Source organism: Equus caballus, chromosome 28 (genome assembly GCF_041296265.1).
Source record: "Equus caballus isolate H_3958 breed thoroughbred chromosome 28, TB-T2T, whole genome shotgun sequence".
NCBI classification, from domain to species: domain Eukaryota; kingdom Metazoa; phylum Chordata; class Mammalia; order Perissodactyla; family Equidae; genus Equus; species Equus caballus.
In genome coordinates, this window is record NC_091711.1 from 45,418,477 (window position 1) to 45,442,331 (window position 23,855).

Sequence of the window (23,855 nt, forward strand, 5' to 3'; positions counted from 1 at the left end):
GGGAACAGCGCCCTCAGGGGACACCAGGCTCTCGAGCCGGTGCCAAGGGGAAAGCGTCAGGGGAGGGCGAAGGCCGGTCAGACCGCGAGAGACACAGGGCCTGACGGGGAGAAAGTCCCAGGGGCCAGAGTCCAGAGGACGGGGGCGGGGGGGGGACAGGGGGGGGGGGGGGGGGGGGGGGGGGGGGGGGGGGGGGGGGGGGGGGGGGGGGGGGGGGGGGGGGGGGGGGGGGGGGGGGGGGGGGGGGGGGGGGGGGGGGGGGGGGGGGGGGGGGGGGGGGGGGGGGGGGGGGGGGGGGGGTGGGGGGGGGGGGGGGGGGGGGGGGGGGCGGAAACGGAGTCCTGGGCTTCCACGGTAAATAGGCAACTCAGAAGAACAAATCCTAACGGCCAAAAAAAAAGCATACATTCACTAGCAGTCAGGAAAACAAATGCAAATTAAAGCTACACTGAGCTATCACTTTAAAACTATCAGAGCAGCAAAAATCACAAAGAGCTATAATGCCATATAACAGGGGTTAGCCAAAAGGATGCTCTCACACAGCTATTAGAAATGTGAGATGCTATAGCGTTTTTTAAAAAAGCAAACAAGCAACATGTGTTAAAATAAAAATATACATTACCTTAGAGCTAGCAATCCTACGCCTGGGAATCCATGTCATACAAATAAAAGCATCAGTGTATAAAGACACATGAAGAAAGATTGTTTAAAGAGGAAAAAAAAGGAAAAAAGAAGTGAATGCCCATTATAAAGGGAAGGGCTGGTGTGCAGCTTGTAGAACAAACAGAAAAGCCAGACAAAATACAGCAAAGCATGTGTTTGACGTAGAGAGAGCTGCTGAGGCACCCAGGACTCGAAGGGACCAAATCTGAGAGGAGGGCGAACCCGAGGAGAAGCGAGCCATCACCCCTTCTGGGAGCAGGGCAGGAGGCCGGGGGCTGGGCGCTGGCCCAGGCAGACGGTCACCACCAGCAGACAGAGAACAGCGGGGCTTGAGAGGGGCTCGTGGGACCACACAGACCAAAATCAGAGACTTGATGGCCAGATTCCTAACGAGAAAGGGAAGCAGAGAACTGAGCCCGACACGGCCAGTTTCCCCTCAAGCTGTCTGCTGAATTCAGGAGCTTGTGGGGCAGAAGACCACGAACCAAGGCAGAAAGCCTCTGCGAAGCAGAAGGAATTCTGTTTGTCACCTTGTGGTCCTGAGGGGACAGGTGAGAGGGCAGGATTTCTCAGGAGCAGGGGCTCAGAGAACCCAGGCCCCAAGCTAAAAACTTTGGAGGCTACACCCTAGGAACAGGAGGGGAAAAAAGAGGAACATGAAGCCTTGAGACGCTGCAATCCAGCCTCAAGTCAACTCAGTCCCTAACTGGAGTAAGGCCATCGGTCCCCACGCCTTCTGCCCGGCCAGGGAAAGGGGGGCCATCATCTACAGCCTCTCAGTTTCCCCAGCACAACATCTGACGTCCAACAGAACCCGCGGGGCCTGCCAAGAGACAGGACCACGTGACCCAAAACCAGGGAAAAAGCGGATAATAGAAAAGGCGATCCAAATAGCGGAGGTAGCAGAAAAAAGATCTTAAATAGCTCTAAACATGTTATGTGGACATCCTGCCCTTACAGAGGTGGAGCACACGAACTCCCCACTCCTTAAGCGTGGGCTGTGCATGGTGGCTTTTTCCCAAAGAGTGCAGTATGGAAATAGAGAGTGAAAAAGAGTACGTTCACACTGGAGAAGCCTGACAGACGCCCCTCAGCCAGGTGACCAAGGTCAACACCGCACGGATCAGTCATGGTGACAGCACCTGCCCCGATGGGATGCCATGAGAAGGGCACCTTACCTCTGTGGTCCCCCTTCCAAAAACATCACCCGAGTCTGATCCTGAGAGAAATTTCAGATAAATTCCAACAGAGGGACATCCTACAAAACATCTGACCAGTCCTCCTCAAAACTCTCAAGGTCACCAAAAACAAGGAAAGTCTGAGAAACTGTCACAGCCCAGAGGAGCCTAAGGAGACACGACAACTAGATGTCATGTGGGGTCCTGGATGGGGTCCTGGACAGAAGAAGGATGTGAGGTAAAAATGAAGGAAATCTGAATACGGAAACACAGAGAGTTAGCTGCCAGTACACCTGCTTAAAAGAACTACAAAAGGGAGGTCCTTACGCAGAATAAAAACGAGTCCAGGTGACGCACAGACGTGAGCTGGAGAGGACAGCAGCAAGGGTGGAGCTGGGTACACACAGCAGCTTATTTACTCCAAAAATAACAGTGAGTGTCCTGTGGGATTTAACATATACGTAAAACTGAAATGCGTGACAGCAATAACACAAAAGATAAGATGGGGCAAGTGAAATTAAAGTATTTCTCAAAGCTGGCAGTGTTAGGGGAGTGGAACCGCTGCTATGTGACCACACACAACAAGACAGGACACAGGCCGTGGTCTCCAGGACCCACAGAAGAAGGTGCTCCCCGACAAGCTAATAGAGGGGAAAGGGAAGAATACAGATAATGGATAATCTGAAAGAAGACAAGAAGGTCAGAAAAAGAAACATGACACAGCTGGGTTACACAGGAAAGATTAAGATGACAGATAGAAAACCAACTATGTTAGTAATTTACTAAACATAAAATGGACTGAATACCCCAAGTAGCAGAGTGTCCTGCTATGTGCTGCCCGTGAGAGATTTACTTTAAACATAAGCACCCAGGAAGTTTTAAGTAAAAGGGTAGAAAAGGATATACCACGCTAACACTAATCAACAGAAAGCTGAAGTAACTATATTATTATCAGACAAAAATAGGCTTGAAGGCAAGGAGCATTTCTCTGGATCAGGAGAGTCGCGTCATAATGATAAAGGAGACAATTCACAGGAAGTTTCAGCAACTCTAAATCTATGTGTACCCAATAATTTAGCTTCAAAGTGAATAAAGCAACAATCAACAGAATAGAAAAGGATCTCACTAGACAAACCCACAATCAGATGGGCGACTTCAACACCCTTCTCTCAAGAGCTAACAGAACGCGCAGACAAAACTTTGATGACATCGAAGTTACGAAAAACACAACTCATAAAATCAACCTAATACTTAGGTTGACATAGTTAGAAAACTAAGCGTCTGTGATGGAGCACACATCCTTTTCAAGTTCTTGTGGAACTTACCAAAATTGACTGTATGTTGGGTCACAATCCAAGCCTCAATGTATTTCAAGGATTGGTCGAAGGCATTGAGACTTTAGAATCTATTCTCTGATCACAGTGGAATCAACTTTAAAATCGACAATAAAAGGTAAACTAGAAAATCCCAACTGTTTGGAACTTAAACAATATACTTGTTAAATAAACCACGGGGAAGAGAAGCAAACAGAAGGGAAATTATAGAATATTTTGCACTGGATGATTATGGAAATACGATATAACAAAACGTCTGTGGTGGGGCTAGATCTGCACCTGGAGGGCAATGTGTAGCCATCAATTCATGTATTAGAGACACAGAGGCTGCAAGCAACGGTCCAACGTCACATCTCAAGAAATCAGAAAAAGAAAATAAATCCCAACCAAGGAGAAGGAAGAAAATAGTCAAGGTAACTGCAGGAATAAATTCATGTAAAATGGATATACAAGAAAAAAATAGAAATAAAGTTGTTACTTTGAAAAGACTAATAAAACTGACAGATCTCAACTTCTGCTTCTGGATAGGATGGAGTAGTTCACAGCAAGCAAACATTCCCAAGGAAAACCAGAAAAGCCCAATCAATTACCAAATAGTCATGAGGCACGGGAGAGCCGAGGAAGCCCTGAGATCTGAAGGACTGAGACCCCAAAGCGGGAAGGACTCGTCAGAGGCCAACTGAGGCCACGCAACTGCGCTTTCCCTGGGAGTGGCAGACGACTCTGGGAGGGGACTTCAGACTGAGAAATAGGTTTGGGCCGGGCAGAGGGCCGCTCCAGCAGAGCTTTTGCTGGTTATGTGGCACTGAAAGGCCAAACTGGAGACTGAGGGGGCAGGCTCAAGGGGTGCCTGGTGTCCCCTTGCAGACGTGCCGACCTCTGGACCTGCTCGGGGCTGGAGCCTAAAGACCTAAAATGAAACCTCTGAAAAGCACAACGCAAGTCCCCAGACCGTGGCTCTTAGAAGACCGAGGCCCAGCTGGGAGAGAGGCCCCGAGAACACGAAGGCAACATTGGGAAGCCCTAGAGACGAGGTCACTGGCGCCCGAGGGTCTGCAGCTGCTCCGCCCTGAGGGTCGGCCAGTTGGGCACAGCCGGGTGCTGAGAGAATCCAGCTTTGGCCTCTGGCAGAGGGTTCTGACCAGAAGAAAGAGACATAAATATATACTTTTGATGGTTTTGCGGGGCTTGGACCACGTAAGACGTAAGGGACGTAGAACACACCGTCGCCTCCTTAGGATGCTGTGAGGTCAGGAAGCTCACGAGCTGAGTCCACGCGTCCTACCCCCGCCCGTCCTCAAGAACAGGCCCTTCTTCCGTTCTCCCCGAGCGTTTCTCAGCTGAGCCATACGCCCCCGCACAAGGACGGGAACCTGGGCTCCGCGCTGAGTGCGAGGAGGCCGCAGAGCCAGCCTCGAGAACTCCTCTCTGTGCGACAGTGGGCGACACGCGGGATGTTTCATCACGACGTTGAAAGCCTTGCCCTAAAAGGGCGAGGGGGGACACGACCCCGTACAGGCCTCGCGCTCTCTCTGGGCTCTGGCTTGTGTGGACGCACCTGTGTGTCTCTCATTACAACAGTGTCTGTTTGTCCCTCTTATTGCCCCCCTTGTTTTCGTGTTTTTCCCCTCACAAAACTGACCCTAACACATAATGAAGAGTTTTTAAAAAATGTCTGTTTTATTTACCAAAATTGTATGCTTCCCAAGGGAAGATTTAAAAGCAGGTGAATGAAAATATCGAATACTTGACTTTTTAAAAAACCAACTTCGCCCAGAGTCACCGCAGTCATTTGCTGCGCTCATCCACAGCCAAGGGCTGGGAGAGGCTCCGCAGTGTCCGTGCGGCTTGGGCTACGTCCTGGTCCCCGCCCTAGGTGGGCAAGACTGCATGTGAGCAGGAAGTGATGGCAGAGAGGTGGAAGGGGGCGTGTGTCTGACCAGCGCCAGGGGACATGAGGCGCCCCGAGGGCAGGAAGAAGGGCCACTCGCTCCTGCCAAACAAGGCGAGGCGTCCTTGCCTTCGAGCAGCCAGGGAGCACAGAGCTGAGGGCGCCAGAAGTCGGGGCTCTGGGGTGGGCTGTCAGCGACTGCCGCTCCCCTAGGCCGTGGCTCCAGGGCTCTGCAAGTCTGCTGAGCGGCCCTGCAGCCCCGCGTCTGTCTCCAGAGGCCTCAGCCGGGACTCGGGACGTGGGACTAGGAATAAAGGTGAGCCAAACAGCGCTCAGTGTGTTTACAGAGGATGAAGAATAACAATTTCCCACCGGAAGCAGCCGATTACAGGGGGCTTGGATGGTAAAGCGGCCCTCAGGTTCCTGATGGATGCAATAGCCCAATTAGTCTAATTACTCAATTAGACTAATTTTGACTCATGTGTCCTCGGGTGTTTCATCATTTCATGTTCCCCATGGGTTACTGGCCCCAGGCAATGAAACTTCTGCTTTATTCATGTTCCCCATGTGGCTTAGTCCTATAGGTGTGCAACAGGCCCCTCGAAACGTTTACTGAGAGAAAGGATGGCAGAGATGGTTATATATTTGCCTGCCTAATATATATTTATATTCTCTCCTTCTCCCATAGGAACAGAACCTTACTTTTTCTGGAGGTAGTAATGTACCCAGCCAAAAATCATATATATTTTATACATATCTATCTATCTATCTCCAAATAGCATAGTCCTGATCAATAAAATGTAAGTAGAATGTAAAATGTAAGGTGCCAGGGGAAGCTTTCAGAAAAGCCCTCTAAAAAAGAAAGATTTGTCTGGCTCAAGCCTTTTGCCCTTCATCTTTCCCCTTCTTTATGCCTGAAACGTGTGTGTTGGCTGGTGCTCCAGCAGCTACCTTGCATGCATGAGGACGAGACTGAAAGAGTAGAAAGCTAGAAACAGTCTGGGTCTCTGAAGACAGCAGAGAGCTGCCGCATGGGCCTTGAACAGACAACTTCTGAACTCCTTGTTACAAGAGAGGAAAACACCCCTCTCTCTTATTAAAGATACTGTTTTTGGGGGTTTGCTGCTAACAGCACATAAAGGAGAGGGAGAGGACAAGAAAAAGTATCTAGGGAAGAAACATAAAGATTCAAAACCACTCTAAAGTTCAAAAACAGTTTTCCTGCAACACCACCAGTTCTTGACTCATTATTTAAATAAAATGACACATTCAAAATATGCCAAAGTCACAGGCTATGTGGCACAGTGGCCAGAGCAACGAACTGGGAGAGGAGGATTTCCTGGGAGAAAGCACACGGCTTACAGGGTTGTTGCGAGAAAGGATTTAAGGTATGATGCAAAATACCGGAGCAGGTCTGGCACAGTTCCAGAAAGAAGAGTTCCCTCCCCCACTCCCCAGTGGAAATGACGCGTTGAACCACGAAAAGTGCACTGAGTCACCAAAACCCCAAAGGCTCGGCCTTGGTCAGGACTGCCAGCTCAGTGTGCTGCCTGGTTGTCTCACATAATCAGGGACTCTCATGTCGCTTACATTAAAGAGCGACAACGGGGGAAGACAGAGTGTTCATCAGCAAACAGACCTTGTCTAGTAGACAGAACCTTCCTGACCGCAGTGGTGAAAACAAGTCACAGCGTCCTGCGGGGACACTGTGGGGCCTCGACAGATTTGAGGACCCTGAGGTCCCACTGAGCTCTGGGTTCCATTCTTACACTTCTCCTTCATCACACGTGTGTAGCCAACCACCTTCCGCCCTGCCACCGGGAAGGCGACGCTGGTGAGAATAAATAATTAGCGCTTCTGATTTAGAGGCCAAGGCAGCCAGGACAGCGGCCAAGAGGGCCTACGTTCAAATGGCGAACAACTGTGTGCACGCATAATTGGGCACGCGGATATATGCGACCTAGAGCTCCTCTCCCACTTCCCCCGGGATGGAACTCTGCAACCAGTCACTATCCTAACGGGGGTGATACAGGTTTGGGGGAAGAGGAGGGCAAGAACGTTGCATATCCACAACCAAAGTGACAGGAACAGGGGCGTTCCTATCAAAATTAGTGTCCTTCTCACAAAACTCTGAGGCCGGATACAACCTCGAGTTGCCATGAGTTACACCCAGCCAGCCTACACTACGCCCAGCTGCCTGTATTACACCCGGCGAAGGGCCTGAGGCTGCTACAGACAGACGTGGGTTCAAACCCAAGGGCCTGAACAGCTTCCCAGCTGAGCAACGCGGAGCCACTGCCATAACTGCTAAGCCTTGGTCTCCTCGCTTGTGAAACGGGCATCACGGAACCTCTACCTCGCGGGGCTCCCGTGAGGATGAGGAGCGGCATCCGTGAAGCCATGTCCACAGCCCCTGATCACTGAGGGGCTCAATGAGTGGGAGCTGCAGTGACAGTCACAGCCTCATCTTGATTCCATCACAGAATCACTACCGTTGTCATCACGCTACAGATCTCTAGAGAAGTGGGCTCCAAGCTCTCCCTGGCGCCGAAGGCCAACCTTCCCAACCTTTCTCATCTGGGCGCCCCGCATTAGGTCTGACCTGAATTCTTTCTTCCTACAGAATAGGCCCGTGATTTTCTAGCTCTGACTGCACTGGCAGGAGGATTATCCTGATCTGTGAACAATCTCTCCAGTTAACAAGGACAATTTACATTGACATGATGCCTTGAAGTTACCAGCTTATGATGTTCAAAACCAGGTCCCTAGCAGACTGTTTAAATCACCCCACAGTTGGGGACCTTCCAGCTAAAGGGCTGGTCACGACAGGATGCTTCCCAAAGGTTAAACCCAGCAAGTCACTTGGAGGGAAACCAGAGGATAATCTGCCTAATTGGGTTCACAGTGAATCGGTCATTAATTTCCATGTTAAAACAACGAACTTCTCTCCTGGCATGTGGGTCTTTCGTGGCTTCCTTCTCCCTTTGCCCCTTCCCAGGCGCACGTCTCCGGGAGGCAGGGAAGTCTCCAGGAAGCCAGGAAACGGGGAGAGGAAGAGGCACGCAGGTGCCGCCGGGAAGCAAGCAGAAGAACATCTGTTCAAGGAGCTGCCCCTCAAGGTCGTCCCCAGTGCAGAGAAACTCAGGGGCAGGGAAGGGGCTAGGGTGGGTCTGGGGCTCTGCCACGGACAGGTGTGGCAACCAGCTTCATGTCTAGGAATCCCAGTGGGCTTCTGAAACCCCGCTTCCCTCAGCCCTCATCCATCTATCATGGCATCCATTCAGGGCTCCACTGGGCATTCTAGTTACTGCTCAAATTCATCTATTCATTCAACAAACGCTTACTGGCCCTACTAAGTGTCAAGCCCTTGGGATGCAGCACTGTCCAAAAGAGATAAAAATGTCTACCTTTGGAGCACATGTTTTAATGGAGGAAAACAAGAAACTAGCAAGATAAGGAAACAAACAAAAGGCTTACAAATACGATACCTATGGCTAAGGAGATGATGCTGCCGAAGAAGACTCAAGTAAAGGAGGTAAGGCAGGAGGGCAGGTTGGATTTGCCATGGGGCTCTCAGGGTCCCTCAGTGGGAGAAGTGCCATTGGACAAAGGCTTGAAGGAGGTGACTGGACAGCCAGGCAGATATGGGAGGAACAGCATTCCAGACAGAGGGGACGGCCAGTGCAAAGGTGGGAGTGACCTGTGTCTGAGGAAGAGCTGGGGGCCGGTGTGGCTGCAGTGTGCTAAGCAAGGTGGAGGGTGGCGAGACTTGAAGCCAGAGAGGTGATGGGTGGTTGGGTCATGTGGGGCCCTCTAGGCCTTTCCAGGGCTCTGGTTTTCATTCGAGTAAGGTGAGGAGCCACTGGAGAGCTCTGAGCAGGAGTGGCCCGCTCTGACTGACTCATGGAGGGTCGCTCTGGCGCCGGGTTGAGAATAAATGGTGGTGGGGCAAGGCCGGGAGCAGGAGACCAGGAGGAGGCTGCGGTAACAACCGGCAAGAGGTGACGGTTGGAAGCAGGGGTGGTGGGGGGGCGTCATCGTGTTCTGGGATGATTTTCAAAAGGGCCAACAGGCTCTATTGATGTATTGGATGTGGGTGTAAAGAAAGAAGAGAGTCAAGAAAGACGCCCAGGTTTTAGCCCTGAGGATTGGAAAAGAGGTTGTCCTCGACTGAGAACAGAAAGGCTGGGGCAGAACGGCTTTGGTGAGAATGTGGGCATCTCTCCGACACCCGCCTGGAGAAGTCCAGTAGGCAGGTGGGTACCTGAGCCTGAAGCTTCAGGAGAGCGGTCTGGGACGCGACCCAGAGATGTAAACGAGGGAGTCACTGGCTGGTCGACGGCAGATAAAGCTGAAAGATGGAAGAACCTGCAGCTGAGCTCATGGACCTAAAGGTGTTCTCAGGTGAGCAGGGGCAGGAAGCGGTCCTCGGAGTCACCAGTCATGGGTGTCAGTCCCTGCTGTGCCACCACCTACTGCTCTTCTCTAAGGTAACCGGTTCCCCTCTCTGAAAACTCAGAGGCAGACTAAGGTTGGTTCTTAGTTTCTGTGAACCCATGAACTGACTCTGAATCAAGAACGCCGAGCACCGTGATCGTTGGAGACTATTACGTACTAAGGGTCAGGACTGGTGCCAGGTGACTTGGGGGGAACCAGAACCTAGGACAAGGTGCCCTGGGAGAGTTAGATGATTCGCACCCACTTACCCTCATTCACTCCACAGAAATTGCTCTCATCAGAGTCATCAGTGACTAATTATCAGCCACCTGGTTCCCCAAACCAGAAACCTGGGAACCATCCTTGAGCCTTTCCTCTCCCTTACTCCCGAACTCTTATTCCTAAGTATTTCTTGAATCCATCTTCCTCACCACGCCCCACACGCTCACACAGCATCGGGTCCTGCACACCTTCTATTTCGCTCTGTTGGGGAGAGCAGGCTCCGGACAGTCTCGATAGCTATCTGATCCCACCTCTGTGCCTCAAGCCCCGCCCCCTCCTCCAGCTGTCCTCCAGGGGGCTGCTGTCAGCAGGCTTGGACACAAGACACGATCGGAGCCTATGACAGCACCTGGCATGGGGGCAGGCACTAGACAAACAGCAGCTACTAATACAATTATTCTCTTCTTGGAAATATATTTCATTGCCTTCTTCTGAATTTGTCCACATGGACACTGCTACACATTAGCTGAAATGCTTTCCTTAAAAATAACTGAAGATGATTACTAGAGGGATCATAATAGGAATTTTAAGCAATCATTTAAATGAATTCCCGAGAAGCCTGTGTCCTTTCTGGCAGACGCTCACCCCTTCCCATAAGCACATGCAAATCAGCGCTCTGAGCGTCCCAGATTTCACTCCCAGATTTTTGCCTCCGTCTCAAGGAACAAACCACAGCTGTGCTATCGCAGCATCACAGGGACGCCTCACTGGCAGAGAGGGGTCCGCGCTGCTTTCATTCCACCCCCATTCGGCCCCACGATGCACAAGCCAGCTCCCCAGTGGACGACCAAACAAGGCATTGATGAATCTGTTGTTTTGAAAGCTTAAGGATCAAAAACTGGCCACATCCACATCAAAAATATTCTCTTAAGAAAGTTGCCAAAGACATTTTTGGCCAAAAGAATCCTTTCAAAGTGCTGAAAGATGCCTAGAAGTGGATCTGCTCTGCCTGGGAACAGACGCTTCCTGAAAACTTTCCGGCTATCCTTTAGCACATGTTAGTAATAAAACAACCGAACTTCTTCAGGAGAGACAGAAACACAGAGAAACCCATTCTCTTACCTTCTTGAAGTCATGCGCATTAATTTTGCGATGAAGTTCCTTGCTGACGTCAAGAAATTGCCTTCTGAACACTGGGTCCTGCCGCCGTATGCAGCTTTTGAGTTTTTCGATCACCTCCTCCTTGGCCATCTTCCTGGTCGCGGTGATTTCGCTCTCAGCGGGCTTGGCTCTGAAATCACGAGCAGGTGTTCAGCTGCAGCGGGGCACTTCCTGCAGACCTCACCACAGGTCTAGAGGACCCCCACGCCACACGCCACACCCCACCACGACGATTACCACCCCCGCTTCTCAGACGAGGAACCAGACGCTCAGACAGATGGAGTGGCCTGGGGACTGGTTGTAGGTTCCGGAGCCAGAACTGCAGGTCAGCAGCTCTGCGTCTGGTCAAAGCTCTTCCTGCGGTGCCAGCGTGTGGGGGCAGGCGGGGTGGGGCACTCAGGAAGAGGACACGGGCTGTCCCTGTGCTAGGGCCTCCACTGTGCTCTGAGCTGCCCGAACATGGCGTGTGACTGGGCAGCCATGCTGAAACAGGGTATTTTTGTGAACTGGAAAATTAAAAGTCAGAGCCCATTCTGAAGCTTTAAATTAAACAGGCTGTTTGGTGGTAACGAGATCAAAGAAGTCATCGAACATCCATGGGCAGGAAGCAGGTCCACCATCATTCCAAGTAGATTAATAAAATATACATTTCGGGGGAGGTGCTGTGCTGTGTGTGGGTGTGAGAGCGTACGCGTGACAGGAGAACAATGATTTCTTCAGCTTTCCAGAAGTCTCTTGGGCCCCATTTTGAGGGGAGAACAGCCACGAGGGAGTCACTGATAGCGGACTCTGACTCCTTTCCTGCAGCTTCTGTCAACTTTAGGGGCTCCCCAGGAACGCCCACATTTTATGAAATGCTTAACTGCCATTATTTCTTTCACCAGTTCGAGAAGGCCGGCATATCTCATCATGAATATTTAACCTTTCTCTTAAAATACCATTTTCTGCCCATTTATAAGGCAGCTACTACTGAAATGCCCAGATATTCAAATTCCATTAGCACAGCATTAAAATACCCCATCACCCTCTGCTTAAGAACTTCTAAAAAGGGCTATGACAAAGTGAAGTCTGCTGCATAGCTCTCCATTTCACCTTTCCTTATGGATTTATTACAAGCCACGAACAAGCAAGTTAAAATAATATCTTTTCATTTGACTAAACCTATATTTTTCAAAACGAAGAAGAGCTAGCATATTCATCAGCCCGATTTTTAATAGATTGACTAAGTATGTTTTATTGTGACAATTCAATTTGGCAATCATTTTAATAATTCTATCATTCACGTTAGAAAATGTTAAGCAGTTTAACGGGTGTATTTTGCAATAAATACTACACAGTGATAAGGAATCTAGGTTTCTGGAAAAGAATAAATGTGCATACGGGTGTGTAGCAGTTGAGTGGCAGGCAGTCCGGGATTCTTGACCCGGGATGGCCACAAAGTTTGTGCGGAACCTGAGGCAAGTCCCCAAAGCTCTCAGACCTCAGTGTTGTCGTCTCTAAACTAACAGGTCGACTGAATAATTCCTCAGATCTCTGCTCGCTCTAAAACTCCCCAACTCTAGTCACTGTATTTACAGTTTGCCATCTTTCTTATCAAAATAATAAAATATTAAAATACTCATTTAGTCAACAAATATTTACTCACTACCCCTTCCGCAACAGCACGTGGTTTTCATAGGAGCTCTCGGTTTGTTTTCCTTTTACCTCTCAGAAAGATCCGGCTGCTGCTCTTCCTCTTTCTGAGGTTGTTCCCTTGACAGCTGATCCTTTGGAACAAGAACTGGAGAGATGGCAGGCGGGCCTTTAATTCCTAGGCATGTCAAAAGTTTCTTGTAAAGGATTCTCCCCGAAGCCATATCGTGAAACTTACTGCAGAGTCTGGATTTTCAAAATAATTAGAACACCCCCATTAGAATGGCTAAAATTAGAAAGACGGACCCCCACCAAGCACTGACGAGGATGCGCGTTCCTCCCGCCTCATCCACTGCTGGTGGGTGTAAAACGGCGTGGCCACGGTCGAAGACAGTTTCGCAATTGAGTCTACATTTACCAGAGGAACGAGACATTCCACCCCTAGGCATCTACCCCAGAGAAATAAAAATGGATGTCTGCACAAAGACTTGTACAATATGTACAGCTGCATTTGTAACAGTCAAAAAATGGAAACAGACCAAATGTCCATCAAGAGATGAATGGATCCCACCATCCGTGGCAAGGCCGTCCGATGGAATTCTACTCAGCAATGAAAAGGAACCAACTGTGGCTACACCTAACAACATGACCGCATCTCAAAATCATTATGCCTGATGAATAAAGCCTGACAAAGAGGAGAACATCTTGTATGCTTTCATTTCTATAAAATCCTGGAAAATGCAAAGCAATCTGTAGTGACAGAGCAGATCAGCAGTTGCTAGGAGGGTGGAAGAGATGAATTGCAAAAGGGCACAAGGAAGCTTTGGGGGCTGATGAAAATGTTTGACGTTTTGATTGACAGCTTGTGAGGGTTTCATGGATGCATACACACGATGGATTTCCTCAAATTGTATCATTTAAATACATGCAGTTTGTTGTTTGTAAAGAATATTGCAATACAGATATAACAAATGTAAAAACAGAAAAAAATTACTTTAATTGGAAATTTTGGTAGTCCTTATATTACGTACTGAGTCCAGAAAGGGTAACGTGCTCCAGCTTCGTTGTTCTCAACCCTTATGGAAGTACTTGTATTGGAATTTTGGCACATGCAAATATTTTAGAAAAATGTAGGAAACCACTAATATGGCAGGATCTATTTCTTTGCCAACATTTCATTTAATATTTTTCTCATCATAAAAGTTGCACATGGTCATTGTTGTAAACTTGGTGGAGCCTGAGGCCCAGAACAAAATGCTGCATGTTCATTAAAACGCACAAGGCAACAGAGCACAGTAGTCATGGGCGTGGGCCCTGGGACCGGCCGGCCTGGGGGCGAATGTGAGCTCTGTGACTTCACAGCTCCAGGACTGGAGGCGCGCACACGCGGGTGCCTCTGCGGACGCTTCCAGGGCACTAGTGGGGCCAAAATCATGTCAGTATTAATACTAAGATCATCTGTCTTTTCCCCCATCAGTCTCTCGCATGAGCAGTGGACTTCTCGAAGTCTGAGTACACAGCGCATGATCACCCCTCTCTCTGACCCCCGATGGGAGGCGTGCCCGTGTAGGCTGGCTCCCTCACATTTTCTAAGGCTGTGGAAACGTTTAAGATATAAATGAGGAGCTGGAGTGAGTTTTCAGGGATTAACAGCTTCTTTGCTGCACTTTATTAGCTCATTACTGGCTACCCTTGGTTATACCTGCTGTCATTTCTGTACCCTCATTACCACCCAATAAATCATTATTTTGAAATCCCAAAGTTTTCCTTGAGCCTACAGGGAAACACAACAAGGAAGCACACTTTTGTTTTCTGCAGTAACAGTGTTTAACTGTCTGAGTATTACTTTCTAATAAAGTAAACTCCAGTAGATATACTCCATGTGACAAAAACTCTTGCAGTCCTCGATAATTTTTGAGAGTCTAAAAGGGTTGCGAACCGCTGACCTGGGGCACTTTCCCTTTCTGTGCTCAGTCTCCTCATCTGCAAAATGCACACGATAAAAGTTCCGACCTCAGAGGACTGCTGTAAAGATCGAGGAGGAGGATGCACGTAGAGCTCCTGGCCCTGGGGCTGGCAGGCTGCGTGCGCCTGTGCTCAACAAGCCACAGCAGCAAAACAGGCCCAGGACGGCACACTGGCGGCTTACACACGACGCGGGGGCAGAGCACGAGCTCTGAAGCCATGCTTGCTCGGTAAGTATTCACGGTGATCATAACCGCTTCAACAAATACTTATGCTACTACGCACCGAGCACTGTGCTGCAGCTCTGAACAAACCAGAACCAGCCCCACCGCATGGAGCTTCAAGCGGCCGGGAGGCTGCTCATTCAGAACTGAGGACACGGATCATCTGAAAGCCCAGGGGCAAGACAGAGCTCAGAGTTTTAATAGGAAGCAGTCCGGTCCAGCTGAGCGGAGACCAGCGGAACAGCCCCAGCAAACGGCCACGAGGACTTCCTGCGACTCGGCGCCCGTGAGAGGCTCTACGTCCCCTCTCTCATCTGCGCTTCCCACAACTCTTGCGAGTCATTTGAGTGAGGAAGGAGAGGCTGGGAGCGGGTAAGTGAGCTGCCCAAGTTCACAGCTAGGCCAGGGTCGAGCCGGGACGTGAGTCCAGCCAGTCAGGCTGCAGAGCCCAAGCCCTGGAGAGGTGCGAGGACCACGAGGGCCTGGGAAGCCACGCTCCGGATGTTTTCCTCATGGCAACAGGACGCCCAAGCGCTTTAAGCAGGGTTTCAACGCCATCACGCTGCAGGTCAGACAAAGCCTGGCTACCTCATGGCGAATGGATCTCAAACAGCCAGTTGCCGACACAACCAATACACTAGAACCCTTTTCTCAACACTACATTCTCCAGACGCCTTGCAACTCCGGCATCGCATCTCCGTCCAGACTCCTCTCCGAGCCCCACACCCTCCTGGAGTCTCCCTTGGGTGTCTTCACCCTGACTTGCTGACTTTTCCTGTGTTTCCTAACTGGCAACGGCACTGCCTCTCACTCGGCTGCTTGAGCAGCCGCTGGCTGTCACCAGAGACTCCCTTGCCTGCTTTTCCGTCCCCTCCACGTCTGCGGCCACCTCTACTATTGTCCCTCTACTACCACAAAGCGGCCGCCCCTCCGTGGGGGCACTGCCACTACTCGTTTCAGGCCCCCGTCCTTTTCCTCCTCCCTGTGTGGAGCCAGAAAGACTGTTCTAAGTGCAAGTCTGAAACTGTCACCTGCCCCCACTGAAAGCCACCTCACGGGCTCCGGCTCCCCCTCGCTGTGCCTCTCAACTGTGGCTGCAGATCAGAGCCAGCAAGGACTTTAACATAACGGTGCCTCGCTCAGCCTGTGGACGGGGCACGGGCATTCGGATTCTCCAGGCGTTCCAGATGATTCTAAGATGCTGGTGGAGAACTCCTGCCCTGCCAGATGAATCCAGTTCCTCAGTAAGGTGCACAGTCATTCTTGCCTGACCCTTGGCATCATCCCTCTACTGTTCCTGCCTACAAAACGTCTTGGCCCAGTAGTCCCACATGACTTGCCACTCCCTGAATGTGCCACCTACCCCTAGTCCTCTGGGCTTCTCCCTGCTATGCCGTGTCCTGAAATGCCCTGATCTTTCTTCTCCAGACTCACGCATCACATCCCCAGGGAGCTCCTCACAGGCGGTGCCACCTGCCCCAGCTCCCCGGCATAGGGGAGCGCTCCTCCTCGGTGTTCTTCCAGCCTGTGCATGAGTTCCTATAGGGCTCATATGCCACGCTAGGTTTGTCTGCATCTATTTCCTCCATATTTGACTGCCCTGGAAATAATGGGATTCCTGTAAACCTATTTTGTGGGACCGGGTATGCAGTAGGCGCTCCCTGATACTCAATGAGGGAAAGACTAAGTGCAGGAATAAGTGGACTGCCCATCAGTGCTGGGCCCCTCTCGAGTGACTGCACACGTCAAAGGCCATGAGCAACCGAAGGCCCTGCAGACGGGATGTCAACGTGGCCTCTTGCTTCTCTCCCCTCAACCTCAGCCCAGACCCTTACCTCTCCCCTGAGCTCTTTCTAGAACCTTCTCTCTTGACTTGCTGTCACTTGTTTCTCCCCTTGCCTGTTTCGTCAACACACTAGCAAACTGATCTTTGTGCAAACATTTGACACACTTGGATGAACGCAAATGCGCAGCTGAGCACACCAGGCCCTCTGTGACCCTCTCCCGCTCAGCAAGTCTCTGCCTCGCCCTCCTCTTCTGAAAAATCTTCCTTTTCCTACAAAAACCAACCTGAGGAGAAATGGGCTCTGAAACACAAATGTCCACAGAAAGGAGACACAGGTGGCCAACAGCTACCAGTAGACCAGTTGTGTCTCAGGTCCCTTTAAATCACTGTCACGTCAACAAAACAATTCACAACAAAACAACAAAACAATCACGTCAACAGATACAATTTGTAACATTGCAATCAGCAGGACTGAAAGAGAATTAGAGTAACTTTCTCCCCTGTGAGTGGACTGGATTTCCACCTAGAGTAGTCTCCCAGGTCACTGCCCACGCTGGGGACCCTGGACCAAACAGTTGCTGAGGCCGTGCAGCCTGAGTCCTGTCCAGCGAGCCCGAGCGGACAGTGGGCGTTTGGGCACTGGCATTTGAGCATCAGCCTCTGCAGAAGGGCAGGTTCTCAAAGTCATCCGCAGAGAGTGAAGCCACCGGGCTCTAGGCCCCAAGGTGAGACGTGCACAGGGTCAAAGAGACACGTGGCAGGAGACCCACAGGGGCCTTCAAGACACTGTTCTCTCCTTTCTCTTAGTATCTCTGCTCCCCAGCTCCGGTTCATCCGTTACAAATTGTTTTAAACTAAGGTGAAACAAAAATATAATTCAAGCTACATTTACAGTATGGCTGACCATAGCCAGACACCTGGGAGGTCGAACGGGAGGAGGATGAAGAGCCCAGGGTCATGGAGACTCGGGATGGAAGCCAGGCTCCACTGCTCGCTAGCTGTGTGACTTTGAGGACGTGCTTAACTTCTCCAGCTCTCAGTTTCCCTATCCGTGGAAAGGAATAAGAGCTACCTCGTGTGGCTGTGTGAGGACTAAATCATGTAGCATACGCCGAACTCTCAGCCGACGTTCACTGTTAGTAAGGACTCCATAAATAGTAGCTATTAGCAATCTTACCTACTAATATTGCACACATACATAGAAAAAGATTTAGAATTATCAAAGACTTGATGAAAAACATGACGAATTAATTCTGTTACCAAAAAACTTACTTTATTAAATGCTCAGTCGTTAAAAATGGGCAGAATATGCGCAGGATTTTCTTGAAATTATTTCGACCAATGAGCCCTGTGTCTCCGAGGTCATATGACCGTAGCATATTATAGAAAGCTTGTAGGTTCCTAGTAATCGCGTCATGAACAATTTCTTCCACCTAACACAGAAAACAAACATGTCTACCAAGCCGCACGTTTCTAAGCTGGGGCAGGAGCACCTGGGACCACGCGGGAAAGTGTTACTTACTGAATCCCAAGCCAGGAGGAGAGGCGCCTTGGTGTCTGCACAGGAGGAGGTTCTTCCCGTCTAATTGGGAAAGAGAAAGGAAATAAACACAAATCACTCAGAAAGGCGGCAGGGGCTTTGCAGGCAGAGGACGTGGACTGTCAGCTTTGCCCCCGATGGACTAACAGCTTTGAGCCCTTGAGCAGGAGCGTGTGCCCTCTAATCCTCCTCTGGAAATGGGGAGAACAACATGTAACAAAAAGTACAATAAACTTGAAAAAAAATTGTCACCTAGAAATTAAATAAATGCAAAGCAAAAGAATAATGAGACGGCATGTTTGCTGATCAGAATGGCAAAAATGGAAAAGGAAGCAAGTCGCCAGTGCTGACAAGGGATAATATTAGTCACTTTGATTATTGACAGAGTCGAGAGTGACAGGGCCTGCTCTGGGGAGTGGTGAGGGCACAGGGCTGGAAGGAAAACTCGCTTTTCACCGTATTCCCTTTGCATCCTTTGCATTTTGTACTTTATATGTATATTCCTCTTTTAAAATAATTTAAATAATTAAAAAAATAAAGTATATGTTCTTTGACCCAATAATTCCATTTCTAGAAATTCATACTAAAGAAATAATCACAGAGTGATGCCACAAAGCAGGCAGCACTACACTCATTGCAGTGAAATTTATAAAAGGAAAACGCCATGAACACCCAGGTCATAGCAACAGGGAAATAGTCACTCGGTATCTTTTAAAATTATATAGCAGAATTTTTATTGACATTAAGTGTTAACAATATGTTAGTAAATGACTAAAAAGTCATAAATTATATGATCTCATTTTAAAATAAAATAGCTGTCATATATGAAAGTATGTATGCAACACATCAAATTGTACACATTCAATACTTGCAGTTTTTGCGTATCAATTATACCTCAATAAAACTGCCCTCAGAAAGTTTGTGTGTGTGTGTGTGTATAGAGGTTTGGAAAAATATACAAAAAGTATGAGTTTCTAACAATTCCTCTATTTTAGAATTAGTGGTGATTTTTATTTTTTTCTACTCGTGTGTTTTTCTGTGTTTTCTAATTCATTCACTTATATTAATTATTCACTCAACAAATCACTCTGTGAGTGTGCCATGGAGGTATGACCACATAGGGACACACAAGTGACACCATGACTCGACAGGTGTGTGGGGTCAATGACACGAGATAGGCTGCATCACAGATGTCAGAGAGGGTCTCTGGGAAGATGTCAGGTGCATTGAGACCCGTCACAGACAAGAGAAGCAGGAAGGGAATCCTGGAGGGAGCTGCAGCACACGCCAAGGATGGAGGAGGGAGCCTGAGGCCCAAGGAGAAGAAGACAGTGAGAGAGGCAGCAAGGCTGGACCACAGAGCACCTTGTCACGCAGGTCGGGAAGGTCTGCCTTATCCTACCAGTCCCGAAGGCACGGAGGCTGACGGGATCTGATGTATATTCAGCCAAGACTGTGCCACTGGCCCGTGGAGAGCAGACTGCTTACACGGCTGTATTTTTGTTTTTAAATAAAAAAACTGTGTGCAGGTTGCTGTGATGGTCAGAGGCAAGGGTTCTCGAGAGTCAACACAGGGTCTGCCCCACAGCGGAGTTCAGGAACAGGTGGAACAGGTGCAGTGATTCGTTTCTGCGTGTGAAAGGGCTCTGGGACTCGGGTTTGATTAGAGTTCAAGAAGGACCAGCTGATGTTGGTTTAGGACACGGTTATCACCTTGCACAAGGTGGGCACTCAGGAAATCATCATATTCAAATGAAAAGCTAATCTGTACCTATTAAAAGAAGTCCTTAACAGACGTTTCAACAAGAATTTGTTAATGCTATTGCATGATTATCTGAAACTAATTTGATTTTTTAAAGTTCTTAAAATTTTTAAATGCTAATAGGGAAGCATTTCTAATAGAAAACTATGTTAACTTTTCGGTCAAAAGAAACAAATACTTAAAGCAAGTGTCAGTCACTAGAAGCAACAAGGAGTTATTTTTTAAAAAGGTGAACTAACATAAAAACTCTAAAAATACTGACAAACCAGAGGGGTGATTCCCAGACACACCTCTTGTAGACATCGTCACGTGAGGAGTGAGTTGCAGCCCTGTGAGAAGAAGCCACAGCCTGCATATGAAGGATGCCATCCAAGGACGGCAACTACCAGCCTGCAATAAGACTTAGAGACTAAAAGTTAAAATCAAACAACCCCTGACTCTTGCTTAAAATGAAAATTAACTCAACTGAAAAGTGTGAAGTCATTTATTTATTTAAAGCCTATTTCATGAGCATCCCTTATTTTACTCAGAACACTCAAGTTTCCTGCCATAAATAGGAAATCAAACATGCAGTTATTATCAGACCTACCGCAGCCTTCTCTTCCAGCAGTTCACCCAACGTGTTGACGTTGACCCAGCCGGTGCCTCCAGGGTCAAGTATTTGCATTAGTTCTTTGAATTCCGAATCACTTATTTTTACAACCATGCAATTTAGAATACGTCGCAATTCTTCCCCTGTTATCTGTCCATCAGGTTGCTGAGCATGCGAGGGTATATAAGGGAATTTTAAAAAAAGGAAGGAAAAGCATTATCTATATTTAGCATCATTTGATAAAGAGTGAGCTTTGGCCAAACAGAATTATGATTTGAAACAAGACTACCTCAACTGATGATCATGACCTGGCGCGCGTGCCCAGGGCAGTGGGGGTGGGGCACGCCGGAACTTTCAAGTGCAGTTCCTACAGTGCTCCACCAGGACGCGGCAGGAGAGGGGGAAGGGGCCCATGTGGTGGGCATGGGCTGACCCCTTGGTGGGGACAGGCTAAATGCTGGCTGCCACAGGCGGCTTGAAGAGTTCCTTCTGCCCACCCCACCTGAGGGCTACGTGGTTCAGCCACATGGGGCACAAAACTTCCCGGCAATTCAATTACAACTTGCCAATTTACTAAGAATATTACTTATGCTTATTTTTACTACCCCCGACCTCATCAATTACCTAAATGGACAATTACTTAGCAAGAAAAATTTCAGCCACACTGCATAAAGAAAACGTATTATGAGCAAAATACTATGAGGCGAATTCTTCCACCAGAATAAAAAATTACCAATAAGTAAATTAAATATCAAAATTGAGAGAGACTGTTTACTGGAAAGACAGGGGAAATAAAGAACCTCTACCTCCTCATAGAGAGATACTGTGAATATCAATGCGACAAAAGGGCTTATTAAGTGATAAGGCAGTGTATAAATGTCAACTAGTACTTTGGGGTCCAAAATCTGAACAGGATATAAGAGTGTCCTGGAGAAAATTAAATAATTTAGAGGATATATGCATGCTTACTTTTTGGTTTGAGAGGGATAATCAAAATTTTAATCTCCAAATAGGAATCACTGACAAATAATTTTTTATGATTTTCAATAAATTTACAGCATCGTGCAACTATCTAATTCCAGAACACTTTCATCATCTTGAAAAGAATTTTTGTGCCCATTTGCAGTCACTCCCCATTTCCATCCCCAACCTAAGGCAACGAATCTATTTTCTGTCTCTCTATTTTCGCTTTTCTCTGGATATTTCATGGAAATAGACTCATAGAATATATGCATCTGTATGTGTCTTGCATCTGGCTCCTGTCATTTAGCATAATGTTTTTGAGGTTCATCCATAATGCAGCGTGGATCCATATTTTGTTCCCTTTTATTCCTGTTTTATTCCATTGTACAGATATGCCACATTTCATCTTGTCACAAGTTGATGAACATTTGCATTGTTTCCAGTTTGGAAATGATGAATAATATTGCTATGAACATTTATACACAGGGCTTTGTGTGGACGTATGTTTTTCTTTTTTCTTGGGCAGATACCTAGGAGTGGAACTCCTGGATCACGTGGTAAATTTCTGTTTAAAATTTAAAGAAACTACCACGTCGTTTTCCACAGCAGCTGTACCATTTTACACTTCCACCAGGAGTGTATGAGAGTTCCACCTTGACATCCTCGTCAACACTTACTATTGTCTAAGTGGGTTGACTGTAGCCATCCTAGTGGGATCTCATCGTGGTTTTTCCTTCTTTTTATTCTTTTGTGAGGAAAATTGGCCCTGGCTAACATCTTTTACCAATCTTCCTCTTTTTGCTTGAGGAAAATTGTCCCTGAGCTAACATCCATGCCAATCTTCCTCTGTTTTGCATGTGGGATGCCGCCATGGCATGGCTTGATGAACGGTGTGTAGGCTCACACCCAGGATTTGAACCCACGAACCCTGGGCTGTCAAAGCAGAACCCAGGAACTTAACCCCTACACCACCAGGCCAACCCCTCTCACTGTGGTTTTGATTTGCATCTTCCTAGTGTCTAACAATGTTGAGCATCTTTTCATGTGCTCATTGGCCATTCTCATATCATCTTTGGTGAAAGGTCTATTAAAATCTTTTGCCCATTTTTTAAACTGAGTCGTCTTCTTATTGAGTTCTGAGAATTCTTATATATTCTATATACAAATCCTTTGCCAGATATATAATTTGCACACATGTTCTCCCCGGGTGTGGCGTCTTTTTGCTCTCTTAATGGCATCTTTTGAAGCACAAAAGTTTTCCATTTTGATAAGCCCAATTATTGATTTTTTTAACAGAGCATGCTTTTAGTGTCATATCTAAGAGATCTTTGCCCGACACAAGGTCACGAAGATGTATACATTTGTCTTCTAAGAGTTTTCTCGTTTAGCTCTTATATTTAGGTTTGTGGTCCATTTTTAGCTAAGTTTTGTATATGGTATAAGGTAATTCACCTTTTGCATAGGGATACCCAATTGTCTCAGCATCATTTGTTGAAAAAATTTTCCTTTCTCCCATTGAATTTGTCAAAAATAAATTGACCGTAAACATAAGGGTTTATTTCCACACTCTCAGTTCTGTTCCATTGATCAATATGTCTATCCTTATGCAAGTACGACAGTGTCTTTATGACTCTAGCTTTACTAAGACTCAAAATCTGGAAGTTTAGGTACTCTAACTTCATTCTTCTTTTCCAAGGTTGTTCTAGCTATTCTGCAACCTTTGTATTTCCATATGAATTCTAAGATCGGTTTTTCAATTTCTACCAAAAAAGCCAGCTGGGATTTTGATGGGGTTTGCTTTGAATCTACAGACCAAAGTGGGGAGAACTGCCATCTTAATAGCATTGTCTTCCAATCCATGAACATAGAATGTCTCTTCATTTATTTACATTTTCTTTAGTTTCTGTTAACAATGTTTTGTAATTTTCAGTGTACAAGTCTAGCACTTCTTTTGCTAAATTTACTTCCTGGTATTTTGTTTTTTGATGTTATCATGAATGGAATTGCTTTTGTTTTCAGATTGTTCATTGCTAGTTATAGAAATATAACTGACTTTTGTATATTGATCTTATATCCTGCAACCTTGATGAGGTAATTTATTAGTTCTAGCAGTTTGTGTGTGCATTTGTCAGAATTTTCCATTACAAGATCACATTGTCTGTGAAGAAAGACAGTTTTATGTCTTCCTTTTTAATCTAGATGTCTCTTATTCCTTATCTTTCCTGATTTCACTGTCTAGAACATTAGTACAATATTGCAAAGAAGTAACAAGAGCTGACATTCTTGCATTTTTCCTGATCTTAGGGGGAAAGAATTCAGTCTTTTTACCATTAGCTATGCTGTTAGCTGTGGCTTTATCATAAATGCCCTTTGTCAGGTTAAGGAATTTCCCTTCTATTCCTGGTTTGTTGACAATTGTGATCGTGAATGAGTGTTGGATTTTTCAAATACTTTTTCTAAATCTATTGAGATGATCATATGGTTTTTTCCTTAATTCTATTAATA

At 47.5% G+C, this 23,855-nt stretch overlaps 1 protein-coding gene across 6 annotated transcripts in view; it reads right to left on the reverse strand.

Moving 5' to 3' along the window:
• EFCAB6 (EF-hand calcium binding domain 6) overlaps positions 1-23,855 on the reverse strand; it is a 232,240-nt gene that overhangs the window by 96,278 nt on the left and 112,107 nt on the right. For 3 of the 6 annotated variants that reach the window (XM_023631419.2, XM_005606763.4, XM_070254168.1), the window contains exons 14-18: positions 20,385-20,552; positions 18,016-18,075; positions 17,766-17,926; positions 12,591-12,764; positions 10,848-11,016 (exon numbers count right to left, since the gene is read on the reverse strand). In XM_023631419.2, coding sequence (XP_023487187.2) covers positions 10,848-11,016; positions 12,591-12,764; positions 17,766-17,926; positions 18,016-18,075; positions 20,385-20,552 — 732 coding nt within the window. The remainder of the gene's footprint in view (positions 1-10,847; positions 11,017-12,590; positions 12,765-17,765; positions 17,927-18,015; positions 18,076-20,384; positions 20,553-23,855) is intronic. The other 3 variants (XM_070254171.1, XM_070254170.1, XM_070254169.1) reach the window with 1 other exon arrangement.